Source organism: Pavona decussata, unplaced genomic scaffold (genome assembly GCF_977016875.1).
Source record: "Pavona decussata unplaced genomic scaffold, jaPavDecu1.1 SCAFFOLD_25, whole genome shotgun sequence".
NCBI classification, from domain to species: Eukaryota; Metazoa; Cnidaria; class Anthozoa; order Scleractinia; family Agariciidae; genus Pavona; species Pavona decussata.
Genome location: NW_028145448.1, coordinates 1,877,133 through 1,897,500, shown reverse-complemented (window position 1 = coordinate 1,897,500; position 20,368 = coordinate 1,877,133). Strand labels below are relative to the sequence as shown.

The following is a 20,368-nucleotide window of genomic DNA, read 5'->3' as shown; positions in this document are numbered from 1 at the left end:
TGGACTCTTGGTGCATTCTTTGAAACTCTTAACAGCGCACTGAACCTAAAATAAAAAAAAAAGATAGAAAAAACGTTAGGTATATATCTTATTAAATAAGTCATAGTGTTGTTATAAGTCTGAAATGCTATAGATGCTTTACGGAAACAGCCTGAATGTTTTGACTGTCTTAAGGACGGTGCCTACTTTTGCTATTGCGCATACGTTTTGCGCATCTGGTGATACTCGGGTTTCCTTTGTGTGGTGCTTACTAATACCAAGAGACTATGAGGTGCCTCATAGTCTCTTGCTAATACAGGGTAGTAAGTAAACTTTATTTGATAAGTAGGTAATTTAGGGGATTGGCAGCCGAAGGGCTGATGTGGATCTACTGTACACAAAATTTAAAATTTTACAAGCACCACAGATATACAGTTAACTATAAAAATGAGCGAAAAAACGGAACGACGTTTCGGTGTCATCCTGACACCATTATCAAGTAAAGAATGCAACAGAATAGATAATTTATACATAAAGTAAAAGTGTGAAATAGTATGAATTAAATTAAAAACTAAAGATATAAACAAAGAATAAGAACTATATGCAAGGAGAAATCAATTTATACCTATATACCAGATTTACTAGAACTTATTTAAGACAATATAACCAAAAATTAAAAAAAAGGTTAAAAATAGATAAAATCATCTTTATTCGCGGTGATCAAAGTCGCTGCCTTGCTGAAAAAAAAAAAAAAAACTCAGCTATGTCGCTGACGTGTTTCTTTAATATCTGCTTATAAGAATAACAATTTTCAGGCACTTTGACTAATCTAATTGAAAAAATTCCAAATTACAGGGCCTCTGTACTGTAAAGCGTTTCTCCTAGTATCAGATTTAAACCCAATGATGTTAAATTGATTGGGAAAGCGAGTTGACCCAGAAGTTGCATTTTTTTGAGAAAAGTTCACAAACAGATTGGCTCGAAGTTTCAAAGTACACATTATGCGTTAACATAAGAAAAGAATTTTTGTAAAAATAAGCGAATTCGAAGGGTAGCCAATTCGATTTATTGAGACAGGTGTCATCAGCCAGAGACGGTTGAAGGTTATTTATAACACGTGGAGCTCCTGCGCGGATGGAGTTCAGGGAATTCATTAGAAAGGGTGAGCAATTTCCCCAAACTGAAACACTATATGTTACGCTGGAGATAATAGATTTGAAGATATTTCCTCGAGTGACTGTTTAGGAAGAATTGTCATTCTTTTTAATGCTCCAACGTTTTGTATGAAATGCTTCTTTACCGAGTCAATGTGCACAGACCATGAGACTCTTAACTATCGATTTTAACTCCCAGGCAAGCGGTAGAGTCAACCAGGTTAATTGAGCCTGTCCCAAAGTAAAGAAGAGGGAGAAGAAAGCAGAACTCAGCAAGTGCTCTTAGTATCCAAAATGAAAATTGGACGCTTCTCGATCTTGATGTTCTTTAACGAGGAAATATTCATTACAACAGAGATACAGTCAGCGTAACAATCAAGCAAGTTTTAGCTCTATCCTTCAATCAACTCCCCGTTCAAACATCACGGTATGCAAGTCTGCATAAACCAAAACAACGCTGCACATTTTCTGGCAGTTATATTGTGTTCACGTTTCTCCTCTTCTCGCGGGGATCTTCAAACGCCCTAACTATCCTTTCACGATGCTCATTTGGGATACGGTTTCGACGAACTCTGTGCTCCATTACTGCGAAACCAGTGTGCACATGTACAGCATCTTTTCCAAATTTAAGCATCCATATAAATCCAGTGGGAAATTAGTCATAAACCGCGTAACTAAAAATCTTTTGTAATTGAAATTTTATTCGCACAATGGAACGTTAACCCTAGTTTAACGAATCTTCATCCGCACTGAAGAATGTTGTTTTCGATAAAACGCTATTTAATTTTAATTGGCCTTAATGAATCTTCTTTTCGATGCAAAACTTCTTAATGACTCTGCCACAAATTGAAATGTTTCATTTCCTAGAAAACTGATTATACATTAATTTATTGACCAATATTTTCGCGCTTATGAAAATTGATTTCCTAATAATGAAGGGCAAAAGGTGTAGTAGGCACCGTTCTAATAGAAACGACTGATAGAATCAGTCCTGAAAGTAAGGAACTATATCCTCTCTAGTTAAAAGGTAAGACTCTGAAATTTGACCATTTTACGAATGTCAAGGTGCTCTTTGCGGCAGTGATTTTCGTTTCGAGGCCTTCGTGCTCCAGTAAAAACGAAAGTATTTTTGTGTAGCTTTTTGGCAGCTTAATATTCGCAGTCCGTAATTGTGAAAAAAAAAAAAAAACAACAACAACAACAACAACGAAAAAACAAAACAATCAAACAAAAACAAAGAAAACAAGTGTGTTGCTTTTTAGTTTACCATTCAAAAGAGCCTTCTGTCGTTGTCTCGGCATGCCTTCTAAATTCGTCCACAAAGACAAAATAGTCAAGAAGGAAGGAAGGAATGAAAATACTTCACGTTTTGCACAAAAGACCTATCTCTTTAGACAGTACAAAGACTCACCAGTTCCATTTTTCTTTTTTGGGGACCTGGTAGTAATTCTTTGAATCGCCTTATACATCGCTTGTCCATGATCCCTTTATTTTCTTGTAGGAAACAATAAATCATACCCTTGATAGCAAGCTAAAGAAAATAGAAAGCAGTAAGTCGTTAATGGCTCCTTCTTCTTTTTGACCTGAACTCGTTAAATAAGGTAGTTGATTGATCGCTTTAACTATTTAAGGCGCAATATCTATCCTAACGAGCTGTTCAGGATTTGGAAAACAATTGTATTTTATTGACAAGCTACATCAGATGCAGATTTCAATGTATATTAGGTCCTGATATAATAATAATAATAATAATAATAATAATAATAATAATAATAATAATAATAATAATAATAATAATAATAATAATAATAATAATAATAATAATAATAACTACTTATATAGCGCTTATCCAGTTCTGTTCTAAGCGCTTTACAAAGTAAAAATCATATTTGTTTAAAATAATTCGAAAAAAGATGAGTCTTAAGTTTACGTTTAAAAACATTTAAATTGTCGCAATTACGGATGTCGATAGGTAGTTTGTTCCAGAGTTCTGGGGCCGAAACAGCGAAAGCTCTGGAGCCATACGACTTTAGATTATGGTTGATATGACATAGGCGAAATGCGTCAGACGACGATCGGAGCGTTCTTGAAGTTGTATAGCGGCGTATCAGGTCTTGTATGTAGATGGGGGACTGTTGGTGAAGAGCTTTGTGGGTGAGCAGAATTATTTTGAATTTGATTCGCTCGGAAACTGGAAGCCAGTGGAGTTCAAATAAAATAGGGGTTATGTGGTCATACTTGCGAGAGCCTGTGATCAGTCGAGCCGCGGCTTTCTGTACTGACTGAAGCTTTTCAATGACACATTTCGGAACATTGTATAAGAGAGAGTTACAGTGATCCAACTTGGAGGTTATAGAAGCGTGGACTAGAGTCTCAGTGGTTGTAGTGGATACCAATTTTCTTATACGAGAGATGTTTCGAAGATGATAGAAGGCAGATTTACAAACAGAATTAACATGAGGGAGCATCGACATAGTACTATCAAAAACGACACCAATGTTTCTGGAACATAGAGACGGCTGAATTGTATCAGATCCAAAACGAAGTGGAGGTAGAGACTGTTGAGGGCAATACTTTGAATAGAGGTAGAGAAGTTCGGTTTTGTCTTTGTTTAGTTTCAGCTTGTTTAAGGACATCCACTGATCAAGGTCAGATAAACATTTCTCAATTTTAGCGATGCTGTTGGTTAGTTCCAGATCGTCATTAGTAGAAAAGGAAATATACAACTGAGTATCATCGGCGTAGAAATGAAATTGCATGTCGTGGAGACGTAGAATGTCGGCAAGTGGAGCAGTGTAAAGGAGGTAGAGAATGGGCCCAAGAACGGAGCCTTGAGGTACTCCACATTTGAGCTCAAGAGACTGTGACTTCCTCCCGTCAATTAAGACAACCTGCGTGCGGTTAGTAAGGTAGGAGCGGAGCCAATCGAGTGCAGTGCCACATATAGAGAATTTGGAGTTCAATCTTTTGAGCAATATTTCGTGGTCGACAGTGTCAAATGCAGCGGAGAGATCAAGTAGCAGGAGCATGACACAGTGACGATTATCAATAGCACGCAAAATATCATTATGAACGCGAACGAGGGCAGTTTCGCAGCTGTGAAAGAGTTTGTAGGCTGATTGTAGCGGCTCTGTTAGTTGGTTAAAATCAAGGTAAGCTTGAAGACGCACAGCGACAACCTTCTCAATAACTTTGGAGATGACCTTGAGGTTCGAGATAGGCCTAAAATTATCGAGAACTTCATGATCCAGATTTGGTTTCTTTAGTAGAGGTGTTAAAACGGCGTTTTTAAGAGACGAAGGCAAATGACCAGATTCCAGCGACAAGTTTACAATCCTACAAATAGATGGTAATAGCAAGTCGAAGTGTTCTTTCAGTAAAGTGGCAGGTAAAGGGTCTAGACAGCATGATTTCTGTACAACAGAACAAGCAATTTTCGATAGTTCGGAATTCGAGGTGGGTGAAAAATTGCTAAGCTCACAATCAATGGTGGAAATGTCCAAGGAGGAAAAGAATTCAGGAATTTCTGGAGGAGTAGGTATGTTTCTGATGCGGGTTATTTTATTTTCAAAAAAGGTGACAAATGTGTTAGCGAGATCCTCAGCCGAGGAGCTGGTTGGGAAGCTTTTCTCTGCTTTCCTGTGGAGGAGACGGTCAATTAAACGAAACAGGGCTTTGTTGTCTTTGCCAGCCTCCGAAATGAGATTAGAGTAGTAACCCATTTTTGACTCGAAAATGATATTCCGAATAACAGCGCGTTGATTTGCATAGTGTCGATAGTCTGATTCAAGTTTGGAGCGTCGCCAGCGCCTTTCAAGCTTGCGGCAGGTTGATTTTTGTTTTCTGATTTCCTCACTATACCAAGGAGCATTAGGTCGTAAGGTGATGATCCTTGTGCGCAGAGGTGCATGTTTATCCAGGATTGAAGATAGAACCGAGTCGTACTGATCGCAGAGGTCCGTAATTTCGTGCAACGGTGAGTTGTATAAGGCGGAGGAACGAATATCACACCGTAGATTGTCTGGATCAATGGTGCGCAGTTTACGTGATGTGAGGGTGAGCTTAGCCTTAGGTGGTCTCTTGATAGCCAAGTTGCAGTGAACAGCGAAGTGATCAGAGATAACCGGGTCATTGACTGACAAATTTAAGACGGTCGCTTCGCCGGATCTGGTGATTATAAGGTCCAGAACGTTGTTGCTTTTATGCGTGGGGGTGCAGACATTTGAGACTTCCAGATTGAAACAGTTTAAGAGGTCAAGAAACTTATTTGCGGTATTGTCAGATGAATCGTTGACATGGAAATTGAAATCACCAGCGAGGAGAAGATGGCCAGGAGAAGACACTAGCCTTTCCAGCAGCGAGGAAAAATCATCAAAAAAAGCAACATGTGTAAGACCGTTCTTGGCAGAAATTGGAGGACGGTAAATGATGATAATGCGTATAATGGACGCAGAGGAGTGAAGAAGCAGTTCCTTAAATTCAAACGATTTGCACGGATCCGATTTAATTTGCTCCATTTTTAGATTTTTCCTGTAAAGTAGACCAACACCTCCACCATTTCCATCAGGTCTTGGTGTATGAACAAAAGCGTATCCGGTGGGACTGATGTCGCGAATAATATAATCGGAGCAGTCATCTGGTTTAAGCCAGGTTTCTGTTAAAGCAAAGATGTCGATCTTTTTGTCTACCACGTAGTCTTTAATTTGCAGTGTTTTGTTGTTGATGGATCTTGCGTTTAGAAGGCAAAAATTCAGCGAATTTGCAGATGTAGAGCTCAACGGATGTCGTTTGATCGTCACCAAGTTATTTAAATTTGCTCCAGCAGTAAATTTAACAATTGAAGGTTTTCGAACTTTCCATAGAGGACTAATTCTGTGAAAACCACACGATTGCTTCATGGACTTGCCCGCTCGAGTGCGACGTGTTCTAAGAATCCCTTGAAATTTCAGGAACTGGTAAAAATCGGGCTGAAGCTTAGATCTTGTTCTCAGATCAAGCAATTACTGTCTTGAATAATTAACTTTCTCAGAGGTGGCAGTAATATGTAAATCTCTGTCTGAAAATGTCGGTCGATGAAACGAAGAATTTTCGAGATCAGGGCCGGGGTTACTGTGGACATCCATGTATACAGTAAGATCGATGTCAAAGAAAGGACGAGGAAGAGCCAGGGTGATCAGTCCATGCTTCGCTATCTTCGAAATTGGTAGCGAAAGTTTGTCAGAAGGCGGTCGACGTTTGAAGTGAAAACTAACGTTGATGTAGAAGCATTTAAAATTATCAGGCGTAGGATGGTCTAAACTCCGAAGTCCTGCTTGATGACAATAGTTTAGATCTTTAAAGATCGGTCGCCGGTGACAAAAAGCGAGCGAGGGAGGAAAACAACAAAAACGCACATAGTGGCGGAGCAATGAATTGTAACTGGCAGCCATATTGGCGCATACATCCACTTGTATGTATGATATAGTAGTTTATTTACAAGATATCGCGTTGCATAAGTTCGGCATGATGTATCGTTCCAGTGTTTGAAAGAGTGTGATTGCAGTCTTCCTATAGATTGTGACAGATGCACGATAAACGAGTGACGGTAGATTAATGAACTGATGTTACTGTAGTTTTAACACTACTCCCAAAAATATATACGAATGTATGATGGCCTTTTTGGGTAATATTCTTGGATGTTGGACCTCTTTGCGTATCGCTTTAACTTAAAAGGGGCTCTTTTTGGTTTAAAAATTGGGCCTTACTCACACCTCCCCCTCATTAATTATATATTGTCATTATATAAAGAACGGCCGTTCACTCTAAATCGCAAATACCATTTAAGGCTTCCATGCATTAGTAGCTTGGTCACACTGTACATTGTAGTAATAGACAACTTACTGATGAGCATACTGTAAGAACAAGGCGATTGGCTTGTTGCTTTGAAGATTTACTGAGGCTCACTCAAATGAGAATTACAGGTTCTGACGTGCGAAAGCGTGGATCACGTAATGTTTCAAAGACATTCAATATTAGATTGATAAGTTCAGCTGGGAACAAAGTCATTTAAGCGGGCAGGCAGCCTCCTTATACGCTGTGATCTACGAAAACTTTGAGGGCCTGGTTGTTGCTGAGGCACGGGGCTGTTGGGCAACTGTCTGGCCGATTCAGCTTGTCCCGGTTCTGATGTTGAAGGTGCCATCTTAGGGGCGTCTGGAACGGGAGGTTCATTGGAACAAACCAGTTGGCGACGGTTCCGCCTGTAGACTGACTTCCCAACTTTCACCTCATAGCTGCGAGGACCAACCTGACCCATGCAGGTGCCCGCGCGGTTTGGTATGCTTGTCGTAGTAAAAACGCTGTCGTTCTTTCTGGCCCATGAGAGCGCGCATCTCGTCGTCGTTGGTGTATCGTGACTGCAGAAGCGTACCAGCCACAGGAAGCAGTGTTTTTCAGCGCCGGCCCATTAGGCGCTGGGCGGGGCTTGTCTCAACTCCTTCTGTTGGAGTGTTTCGCCAGTCGAGCACTGCTAGGAATTCTGACTGACCGGACTTACGGCATTTGGCAAAGAGACGCTTCACTGTCTTGACTGCATTTTCTGCTTTCCCGTTGGTAAGGCGAGGACGTGATATGCTGGAACATCCAAGATTTCGCAAGCACGGCAAATTCTGTTGACGCAAACTGAGGGCCGTTATCAGTGATGAGAATGTCAGGGATGCCATATCTTGCGAATGTGGCTTTCATTTCGTTGATGACACTGCGAGAGGATACCGAACTTAGGCGAGGAACTTCCACGAAGTTACTGTAGTGGTCGACGATGACCAGCAGAGTGCGGTTGTCCGGCTCGCAAAGGTCGGCCGTGACTTTCGACAAGGGTCGGGCAATAACATCATGTTGTAGTAGCGGTTCCTTAGTTTGTTCCGTGCGGTGTGATAAACAAATGTCACACTTTGAAATGTATTCCCTCAGCTTTGTTGCCTTGCGAGGCCAGTAGAGGGTGTTGCGCGCTCTACGTATGCACCCTTCGATGCCGATGTGAGAGCTGCGTACAGCCGCCACGAGTTCCTTGCGAAGACTGGCAGGTACTACGAGACGTTCTCTCTTGAGCACCAGTTCGTTTTGTGCTGTCAGGAGGTCTCTCATGTCATAGTACGGGTAGAGAGATTCAGGAAGGTCGGATCTGCTCTCCGGCCATCCTTCCCTTATGGTTGTTCTTAGTAGCTGCAGGACTGGATCATCAGCGGAGGCGTGCATTATTTGGCGCCATCGGCTGTCACTGACAGGTAGAAAGGCTTTGTGGTCCACTTTCTCGAGTTCTCGGGTGAACTCACAAGCGTTGACTTCTGGAAGGAACGCTCTAACCAGATACATCTGGTTCCCTTTTTTGTATACCACTTGAAGGCTGTATTCCTGCAGCCTTTTCAAAAGAGCATCCGCTGAAGCCGTTTAGGCGCAGAATTGAGTTGCTTGGTGAAGATTGCTTCCAGCGGTTTATGGTCACTCCCCACTCGTATCACATTACGGTCGTATACGTAGGCCTCGAAACGTTCGCACGCGAAAACAATCGCGAGTAGTTCCTTCTCGATCTGCCAATAGCGTGCTTCTAAATCTGTCAGGGCTCGGGTGTGTACGCTACGGGCTGTCCATTCTGCAATAACGCCGCACCTAAACCGCTTTGAGAGGCATCACACTGAAGCGTTACTACCTCCTTCAGGGTAGAGTAACGTAAGACTGGGGTAGTAGCAACTGCTATCTTCAAGGCTTCGAATACTGCTTGTTGTGCCTCTCTCCAGGTCCAATGGACATTGACCTGAGTGAGAATTCTGAAGGGCTTGGTGACGTCAGAGAGATGTGGCAGGAATTTGCTGAGGTATTGCGCGAGTCCCAGTAATCTTTGTACGCCAGCCTTGTCTGTTGGTGGGGGCATTTCATTGATTGCTCGAACTTTGGCTGGGTCAACTCGTAGGCCCTTGTCTGTGGCGATCGAGGAAGGGTCGGATGGCATTGCTCTTAACAAGGTTACAATCCCCTTGGCATTTAAAATCGTCACGCCACACGTGAAGAAGCAGACTTGGCCCACAGCTGTCAACTTTGAGCCCCCATATGCTGTAAGTTGAGTCAGTCAAAGGTGTCATGCGCTCGAGCTTGTAGTCCTTTGTGGCTTTCTTGTAAAGCTCAACTGGAATCACGTTGCACTGCGCTCCCATGTCTGGCTGGAAACGGAGATAGTTTCCGGATGACAGTTTTTTAAAAAAGACCGTTACCAGCTGTGATTCATCCAGTTCAGTCGCTCAGATATGTGTGGCATAGAACACTTCCGAATCGCTATCAGGGTTGTCGACAGCTCGGATAGATTTGCGATCGTTGTAATCTTTGCTATTTTTTTTCTTCCTGCGACATTCAGCCGCAAAATGTGACAACTTTCCGCATTTCCGACAAGTCTTGAGATATGATGGGCATAATTATTTCTTTCAGTGTGATCGTGTTCGGTGCCACGGTTCCCGTATTCCTTTGTGACTGCGTGCCCAGCGCCACGAGTTTTCCTTTTCTGTCTATGACCTTCTGGGATCTTCGTCGTGTTGCCTCTGTTCACGGCGTTCACGGTTTCTCCCTCGCTGTTTCCGACGATTTTTATCTGAGCCTCTAGGAGGCTCTGCAGATCTCGTCTGTTTTTTTCAAGAGTCAACTTGCTCTGCCTCTACAATCTCTCTCTTACTTTACTGTCACGAATACCAAACACTAGACGATCGCGAAGTATCTCTTCTAGTGTAATTACTCGGGCCGTAAGGCGGCACGAGGTAAGTTTTCGGTCCCGTTATCAAATTCTTTTTTTGGTCGCGATGGGCCGAGAGATAAGACTTCGTGTTAAGTTCTCGGTATCTTTTTTTTTTTTGTACTCGGGCGGCAGGAATTAAGTTTTTGGTCGCGTGATCAAATTCTTTTAATTTTTTTTTTGGGAGTCGTGATTGTCCTGAACCCATTTTTAGACACGGTATGCCCCTTAGGGCATCCCACGTAATTATAACTCGGCACCTCACGGCCGGACTACAAAGAACGTGACCGACAACGTAACTCATGACACGAAGTCTTATGCATTAATCGATATAGAGATATAGAGATATAGAGATATAGTGAAGCAATAAGTAACCACCAGATAAAACTTCAGTATGTGCAGTACGAATAAAATACGGGGGAAAACATTTGTTAAGTAGAATACCTTGTGCTTCATACCGGGATGCTTTCATTCCTGGGCTTTAATCCTTAGGTTTTCACCTTTGATTTGGAGGCAGAAACCATTTGTACATTGATTATGTTTCAATACGAACCGAGAGTTATATAAATATCTGTATGACCCCGAGCTTTGATGACGCTAACAGCAATTTCCGGTATAATCGTTGTAATTGTGTGCGTGTGAAGGCCACATTCAATTAAAAGTGTTCTACGCTTTCTACCAAATCTTGTGGTGATCACTGGCATTGCACTAAAACGCAAACTTTTGCAAGCGTTTTCCGACATCATTGTTCAAGTCCGGATATTCACAGGTTTGGATAGAAATGATTTAAATAGTCATTAAGAATTTCCGAGATACTTCTCTCTATGAATGCTAAAGTCTTAATATTTTTAGTCATTTGACCCGGGGTCACATGAACAGACGCGAAGAAACTTAATTTGTTTATGTGTCTATTTTTATAGTGTCTTTTGTGCATGACAAATGTCGTTTTTCACTGTATTTCATTCTGACTGCAAGAAATGCAATTCAATCTGGTTACTTATTTATCTGTTACTTATTGCCTCATTATATCTCTGCATCTATCGATTTGGGGTAATCAACGATGCTGAAGGTTATCACTGCCAAAAGATTGTAAGCTTACACACCACGCAGTCAAATATGGTCCGAGTATAAGCTGAAAACAGGTTCTTGTTTCATCAAAATTGCAGCTGTCGGCAAGCTTTCGCAGGGCCTTGAGGTACTGGTCGTACGTTTCCCCTGGATCTTGCATCCTACGATTAAATTTAAACCTTTCGAGAGGGATGTTCTTGCGCGGTTCGCAATATTCTCCAAATTTCTTTAACACTGGTTTAATCTTCTTGTCGTCTCCGTCGTTTCCCCAGTCGTTGAAAGTTGCATACACTTCTCGTGCCTCTTCGTCGATCACCGTAAGAAGTGTGACGACCTGCGCACCTTCTCACTGCCTGGTAAGCTCTGTGGCAAGTGGATAGTTTTCTCCTGCTAAGAAAAACTTCTCCATTTTTTCCGCGGCGTTCAGGCTGTGTATCTCTATATAGTGCAGGTGGCGGTGGCAAGGCAAATCCCGTGGCCATACTTCCTCGCGCACTGTTTAGATAAGCGTTGTGTTATATGTTACCACTAAAGCTCTCCACTGGCTGCCACCATGTAAGAACAAGGCGATAGCCTTGTTGCTTTGAAGATTTACGCTTCATATGGTCAACAAAACGTGTTTTAAGTCTGTCGTTACTCTGCGTTCAATTGAGAATTTGAAAGAAATTAAATTGTATTGGACGTAAAATTACCCTTGACTAAAAATTCTTAGACTTGAATTTGCGGTGATACAAAGAAGACATCGGGAGAGCAAATGACCATGCTGCGTTTTAAAAAATTTTGTTTAGTAATTGCTTATTCGCAAGAAAATAGATATCGTTGGCTGGATTTTTACTCTAGTAACAAAAGGTAAAATGTTTGTCTTAGGCAAGATAACATGTGCGTATACTAAAAGACATTACTGTACCTTTAACAGGTTAAAAAAAAAACAGAGAAAATATTGCGCACAGAAAAGAAACGTTAAGACATTCGATGAAGTTTTTTTGTTGTTGGTTACTTAGACTTCGCTACAGCATTTTAAATTGAACCTCCAAAATAAACGACACTGTTGCTTGCACGTGACAAAATGTCGGCCGTTGACAATACACTTTCAGATCTGCTGCGACTTTTCGACGTTTCATTTCCATGAAAAGATGCCGCTAGCTCATCGTGAGACAAATTTCTAATTCACCGTTTTGTATCATTCGAATAGTTACTGGCACAGTATTCGTTACTTACCTCTAGATTTCTTGGTGAGTTCTTTGTAGGCTCGTTGATTTCCCGTGCTACGAGTTCATCCTCAAGGTTCTCGTTTTCTTTAGCAGTGAACCTCTCTTGCAGACTTAATGTATTGGCCTTGAGCAAGGGAGGACCTCTTGCCTTGAGACAATGAAACAGAATAAATGCGCCAAAGAAGAGACCACAAATAATGAATTTCTTTTTGTGGTGTTGAAAACCACGGCAGATTAGCCAAAGAACGTTTTTGTGGTTCGTAGAAGGCATTGGTCGACAGGCTTTCTATTCGTAAAGTCGTGATTCATCATCTATGAACACTAAGGAAACAAATATTCTGTTTACTCAGCAGACTACAGAGTGGTTTCCATTCATTATTTAGGATTTTATTCAAATGGAATAAAAATAAGTCAAATTACTGCAAGTTGGGTTCCGCTTTTCGCCTTTTTTAACAGTAATACAACTTCCCATAAAATGCCTCGTTACCCATCGTACTCTTCCTCTTAATAGACGTTCGGACAGTCGGTTGAGAGAGAGTGAGATTGATTGATTGCTTGGCGCTTTATTTACCCTCGGACAGTATATCTTAACAAAACTGTTTTACATGGAAGGAGAGCGTTAAAAATAGTAACAGTAAAAATACATTCTATGAACTGTATACACGTATAACATAAAAAAAGAAATAGACTAAGGATACCAGCTAGGGCCTAACAGGTGATAGCTCTCGTTTGAAGGACGACATATCCATCGCTTGTTTCATAGAAGCTGGGCGGTCATTTCATAGTTTAGCGCCGTTGTATGCAAAAGCTCTTCTCATATGTTCAGACAGAGGTTTGCAGAGAACAATTTATTATCATAATGTCGGAAATGATATTTAGTATCTACTTCGGGTTTTAAGAGCCTTATTCAAAATTTTATAGTCCTGAAAAGGGAGACCATCATGCATGGCATAAACCGTGAGATTATAGTATAGGTAATACAATGACCTGCGGCATTTGGCGATAATCGCGGCGAGTGGTATTTTGGATAATATCCGGCGAGCCGGTATTATTCCCAAATACCACGTACACGACATGCTATTATTTCTTTTTATAATAGAAGCCACGAAACTTTCTGTCACGCGCAAGAGACCTTTATTTTGTTCCGGTTGAAAGAACAAACATGGCCGCTTACATTTTATATCAATGAAAAAACATTGAGTACAGGGCAAACAAAGTGATAAAGTTCAGTGAAAGCCATTTTAAAATATTTTATTTTTGGAAATTTTGTTGTCGTTTTGTTTGAGGTGTCTGTCGAGAGCAGCTAACATACCCCTTTGACTGTCTGGCTTATAGTCGGAGCCATTACTTTCAGTTGCGAATTTCGGCAGAAAACCGCGAGAGACTATTTCTTTGGCTTCGTATTTGTCGTTGTCGTCGTTTTATAAAAAAAAATCCAAACATTCATCTACGTCTTATTAGTTTTGACGGTATTTTTGTTTACTGCCTTTTCGGCGAGCTGTTGTATTTCGTGCCCGGAAATTTCCGGGAATCTGGCCGCCATTTTTTTTAAAACAAAGCAAAAACATAATTGTGCTCAAGGTTGTCATGGTAACCTTGTTATACGTTTTATTTGTTGCAGTTATACCACTATTACACGGAAAATACCACTATCATTAGCCAATCAAATCTCCGAAATTTCTCTGCTGATATTACAAAGAATGTATTGCAATAAATTCAATAAAAAAAAAATATATAACACTGCGTGACAAAAGATAATAAATAAAAAAGGGTACACTCCCGGGGGCCGGCACTATCCTCTCAATCACTATTATAAAGAACGAGAATTCATATTTTCTGGCTGCCCTAGCCCATTCCTTCACTCCAAATCAACTGTCCACCCAGCCCTAGCTTCGCGAGGTTTTGCGAGTCACGCATTTCTAGTAAATAAAATAATGGTAAGTAAATCACTTAAGATTAATAATTGAAATACTCAGATAAAGCCTTTTCAGCGAACTCAATACTAGCAATTTCACATGGCAACGCATTCCAGTCCTTTACAGTTCTGACAGTTCTCAGTGTTTGAGAGCAGTTCAATTAATTTTTACTGGCTAGACTTCCTTAAATATCTTCTACGTTTCATAACATAATCTGAAAGACCCGAGGCCGCCATTGTCATAGATTGCCTGGTGAAACGAGTCAGGTTAAATGTGAAATTGTTCTGCTCTCTTTTAGCGGTTGTCCACTTTATCTCAATTTTATGAGACTTGTAACTTTTTCCAGTTCCGGCAAACAAAAATTCTTAATTAACCGTTCAGCTCTCGTCTAAACTTCTTCCACCTGTTTGACAAGCTTGAGAAGATGCTGGTCCCAAACTTTGCTTGCGTATTCCATATGCGGTCCGGCGTATTAGGGCCTAATATTATATAGGCTGCTTTTTTTTCACTCCCTCGGGGCTCGGGGCTATTGCTCAGGTTTCCAAGTGTTCTCAGGAAGGCGGGGGGGGGGGGGGGATTGCTTTCGAAACTTTTTCAGTTACATGCTGGCCCCAGCCGAGATTTGCAGACAGCTCTACGCCTAGATAGCAATGGTGGCCGACCGAATCTAGCACTTTTGACAATGACAATGACTTTATTAGTCACTCCATTAAAAATGATTTTTCAGTAACCAGTACTACCAACGTAATAGAATGATATCAGTTACTGATGCTCATTAAAACTCAGGTTTGCATCAATTACAACTCCCAGATCCTTCGCGGAATGCGACGGCAGCATCTCTTTGACAAGTAAGATGATGTTGAAATCCTCACGCATGCGTACCAGCATCTGCGAGGTTCCTAGCAATAGCAAAATGTCTTGTCTCGACAAATGGGACGCAATGCGTACGACACCAGGCAGCAATCTCCGTCAACTGAACTGCAACCCTCCTAGACAGGAAAGCTACGGTGATACGACCAGTCATTGATGTGTGCGGCTTGTATCCTGTTGATAATCTTTCAACAGACGCGTAATGAGATCTCATGACACTTTTTTCGATCACTTTCTTGTGTTTAAATCCACAAACTCGATTTTCAACGCAATTTTACAGTGAATTTAGCCAAAATTAACATCAAATCTGACTCCTCTGTAATTTTCGACAATTTGAGCTTAAAAAGTTCTTAAGATGTTTTTAAGTGCTGTTATGTGGTGTCAAGTTGCTGTGGCATGCTTTGTTACGCGCCTTACAATCAGTACTCTAGTGCTGGGTACAAGATGTTGCGGCAGCCAACTCTCGGTAAATATAAATATTCTTAACTAACTCTCAGCCTGGGTAATGCTCTTAGCATGTTCCAAAATTATTATAGTTGATCTCATCGTCAACGTTCTAACAAGAAAGGTTCTTATCAATAAATAAATGAATGAATTAGTGAATGAACGAACGAACGAACGAACGAACGAGCTAATGAATGAATGAATGAATGAATGAATGAATGAATGAATGAATGAATGAATGAATGAATGAATGAATGAATGAATGAATGAAATTTTAAAATAGTGCACTACATTAAATGGTTGAGAGCTGCTCTCACAAACCACAGATCTTCGACCGCAGTGCTGGGAGGAGTCGGTTATTATTAGAAATCTCATGATCTCTGTCTTTTAATATTGGCACCAGTTACAGACAGACAGACAGACAGACAGACAGACAGACAGACATACATACATACATACATACATACATACATACATACATACATACATACATACATACATACATACATACATACATACATACATACATACATACATACATACATACATACCGCGTATAAAGGTGGCCGAACACGGTTTGCGCGTGCTTTACAGATATTGTTAGTGATGCTATTAAGCGCGCGCTAGGGCTGTGGTAAGCAAACACTATCCATCCCTCGATTTTATACTAAATGGATCACAAAGGTAAGTTTAGCTCTTAAAATAACTCAGTTTCTTGTTTGTGAATCCTTCTTCATTTATCGCTGAACAAAGAAAGTGAGTACACGAAGAGCTAAGCCTTTTTGTACGCTTTTCATCTTTGCTGAGAAAATCTATTTAAAAGCCACGCATGCGCATTTGAGCAAAAAATTGTGACGGGTTGTTTTAATGGAAATGAACTGTTTTCTTAGGAACCACTCGTTAGAATTTCGTGAACTAAGACAAAACAGCAGTTCTCTAAAAGCGTAACTCGCCTAAAAAAAAAAAAATCTAACAGAGGGTGTCTTCAAGAAACATTAAAGCGCAAAACCAACATTTACAGGAGATCTCTCTGTTAAAATTACATGAAAGCAGCGTCGCTATGTCAGAATTTTGTAAGGTTTTTCTGGATACAAAAAATGGAAAAAAAAAAAAATAACGAGTGCATTTTCTAAAAATTAAGGAAAACTTTTATTTGATCAAATCAAATAACCAATCAGATTCCTTCCAAGCTGAGGGAAAAAAATGATCTCAAAAGCGAACTGTTGCCGTCACAATCACAACCATGCTTAACTTGTTTTCCCTGGTGCCTTGTTTGAAGGAACTTGTGTTAATAAATAATTGAATAATGTTCCGTATTTCTGAGTATGTAACTGCTAAGAAATGGAATTCATCTGCTTCAAGCATAGTGGTAGTTAAAGGGGGCATATAGGAGGGTAGATCGTTCACTGCAGCACGCCTCTTTGATAGGTCTGCGGAGCGATCCTCTACTGAAGTGAAAAACTCACTAAAATCGTTCCTTGATATCCGTTGAATACATCGGCAGTTTTTTCTCTTTAGGCGGGATACATCTAATAATAATAATAATAATAATAATAATAATAATAATAATAATAATAATAATAATAATAATAATAATAATAATTATAATAATCCGTACAACCTTCCACCTGGCGTTCATGTTCTGATTGTTGTATTCGTGTCATGGCGTAGTCAAATACAATAGGACTTTGCCTTCTTATTAGGGAGCTTAAGCACAGACGCTCACGAGTGAGCGATCGACGGACGGCAACCGAAAGTCGAATTTTTCCCGTTTTGGAACGTTTTGACGCCATCACGTTTGTCAAGCCACAGAGGTCCAACGAACGCGTTTCTCATCCGTTGTGAGGAGCAAAAACGCTCCAAAAAAGGAAACTTCCGACTTCCAGTTGCCGTCCGTAGCTCACGAACGTCTGTGCTTTAGCTTCCTATTATTCAAAGGACGTACCCATTCTTGAGTCCATTGTTCAGTAATGCTATTAGGGACGGACCATTATTTTTCTGGAGGGGGGGGGGGGGTATGAGAAATATTGAAAAAAATTGTTTGTAGGGTTTGAAAAGACAAAATAAATTGTTTGCAAACGTGAAAGGGGCCAAACAAATCTTTTCAGAGAAATCAGGTAGGATATTAAAAAAAATTATTACCAAAACTGAAATAATAAAATAAATAAGTAAAGTGACAAATTGAAACATCAGTATAAAAATTAACACAATTTGAGCACTAAAAAGTGTTCACTGTATAAAGCAAATAACAAATCTGAAAATAGCTGAATATTTCTTGAAAAAAATACGAACGTTTTTGTGGCGATTAAATCTCAACGTTACGGTATTTTTCTCAAAACTGTATTAAACAAATAATATTCTTCAATCTTGGCAATATTTATCATTGCTACTTAATACATATTTCAGAAGTCATGAACGACATAAACGAATAAAGCTGAAAAAATGATAGACAAAATGGCTCAAGCAGCTGTAGTTCTTGACATACATTACACATTCGTTGACAACTGGAAAACGTTTTTGTTGTAGTAGAGAAATGTGAGAAAACATGTTAATTCTGTAACATAAATAAGAACTCTATTTATTCAATAGTATAGCACTACTGATTACGTTCTTCGTATAAGGTAATGGTAATATTTAGCACAAATAAAAAAAAAAAACACTGAAAGAAAAATGAAAAAAAAAAAAAAAAAAACGTTTGCGGAGACGTATATGAAAAGAAAAATGTTTGCAGAAGATTTCTCATATCCCCCTCCAGAAAAATAATGTCCGTCCCTTAGGTCTGAATGAAGGTTGGCCGCATCATCAGTTGATTCAATAGTGCTATAGATTAAAGCATCATCGACAAACAGACGTGTTATTGAGGAACAATATTTTCCTAAAGTCGTTGATGTACAACCGAACTAGGAGAGGGCTGAGGACTGTACCCCTGGAACCCACACTTCCAGAGAGCTATTACCATTGAAAACAACCGATCGACTGGCTTCTGCATATGAGCCAGTGTTTTAGCCAGGTATTAAGAGGACCGCGCATTCACCATAGTTCAGTTTCATCATTAGGCACCAACTGGGGACTCATTTGAAAAGTCCATGATTATCAAATCGGTTCACTTCCTAATGTCAAGGGCGACTGCAACTCCTCTACTGTTGAGAATGAGGTATTATTTTAGAAAGCGACAAAGGCATACTCGAAAAAAAAAATCCGAGTGCTCCTATATCAGGAGTCGAACCTAAGACCTTCCGATTACTAGTTCGGATGCTTTACCACTGAGCTACAGGAGACTCGTGGGAGCTAAGGTCATTAAACTAGGTTCATGGGACAAACCTCCTACATACTGCTAGGATTTGAATGTCGAACGTGTGGTATATGAAATAAATGTGATGGTATATTTCCAGCCTGGTGAATGAATGAGAATGATGTATTATTTTAGAAAGTGACTATTCTAGAAAGTGATTCTAGAAAGTGACTCGGATTTTTTTCCGAGTATGCATGCCTGTGTCACTTTCTAGAATAATACATCATTTTCATTCATTCACCAGGCTGGAAATATACCATCACATTTATTTCCTCTACTGTTGTAATCAGCTGGGTTACACACGAGAGTTTTTTTTTCTTTCGAAAGCTTTTTTTGTAATTTACTAGCGCAATTTATTTGAATTGAGGTGGAACATCATTTCATGAAAGATTATGTGCTCCACGATTTTGCAGTGTGCAGACGAAAGTAAAGACGGTCGATAATAGTAAGCTGCATTCCAATAATTTTTTTTTCATGCACATCACGATGGCTTTATGTTTAAGTGACGGTGCCTACTAATACAGAGATATTATTGCGCAATTTATGACTATGCAGGAAAAGCAGATCTTAACAAGGGCTAGTGCACTCCAAAGAGTGATTGATTATGAAGGATGGTGATGCAGGCGCGATGGTGAAGTGGTTAGCGCGTCAGACTTTCGATCGGATGGTCGAGGCCAAGTTGGTCTCTTCATTGCTGTGTTGTTTCCTTAGACAAGAAACTTTGCTCCACATTGTCTCTCTTCATACAGGTGTATAAATGGTACCCGCGACAAACTGCTGGGGGTAACCCTGCGATGGACCTGCATCCCATCCAGGAGGAGTAGCAATACTCCTACTAGCTTCATGCTTCAGAAACTGGGCTAAGCTCCGGCCGTGTGGGCCAGTAGACACCTCCCTTAAGACGTCTATCACCAAATTTTATCCGCTGTTGATTGTGAAACATGCTACCGGATCTGTTGTAGTACCCCTGCCTCGTAATATTTCTAGCAGACCGGATATGGATTTGTATCTTTCGAAGTCTTTTAGCCAAGTCACCGGCAAATTATCCCATACAATATTACAATAGTCGGTTATACATCATTCCGTGGGAATGAAATTTCTTATTTGCCTGAAAAATACTTTTCATTCTAAATTCTAAATTCTAAAACTTTGTTGCAGACATAATCAACGTGAGCCGACCAGGAAGAGCGCACACTAATGTAGACTCCATGGGAATCACTTTAATGACGATTGCCAATATGAAGTGGTAAAGATAGAATGCTGCAACAGAAAGATAAATGTCGAAAAGTGAAGCTTGAAAACCCAACTGCCGAAAGCTAAATTCTAAGATCTAAATACCGAGAGGTGAAAGCTAAAATTTGCATTATTTAAAGTGAAGAAAACTGAGCTGAAATCGAAATAATAGCAAATTCCTCTCGGTCGTGATGATACACTTATGAGAAAAGGACCTTTCAAGGACTTATAAGTATTTTTTTAATGAATCATTTACAATGCAACTCCAGGGATTTGATCGGCTTAGCGGCCATGGTATACGATCCATTATATCATGCTCGAGGATACTTCTGTTTCAATAGTTCCGGTTTAGTTCGTGCAAAGCAAACTCCGCAAGATCCAGCAACATTTCTCGATTTTTAATTTAACCTGATTATTCCGCCTGTGCTTGCAATTGTTGGAAATGATAC

General features: G+C 40.2%; 1 protein-coding gene across 2 annotated transcripts in view; it reads right to left on the bottom strand.

The window, feature by feature from the left end:
* Positions 1–12,446, bottom strand: part of LOC146485737 (uncharacterized) — a 12,563-nt gene extending 117 nt beyond the window's left edge. The window contains exons 1-3 of one of the 2 annotated variants that reach the window (XM_085103093.1): positions 12,172–12,446; positions 2,545–2,664; positions 1–45 (exon numbers count right to left, since the gene is read on the bottom strand). The exon at positions 1–45 is cut by the window's left edge and continues 117 nt beyond it. In XM_085103093.1, coding sequence (XP_084959219.1) covers positions 1–45; positions 2,545–2,664; positions 12,172–12,435 — 429 coding nt within the window. In that variant the 5' untranslated portion in view covers positions 12,436–12,446. Of the gene's footprint in view, positions 46–2,544; positions 2,665–10,329; positions 10,586–12,171 lie in introns of those variants that run through there. The other variant, XM_085103094.1, reaches the window with a different exon arrangement.
* Between the last annotated feature and the right edge of the window lie 7,922 nt (positions 12,447–20,368).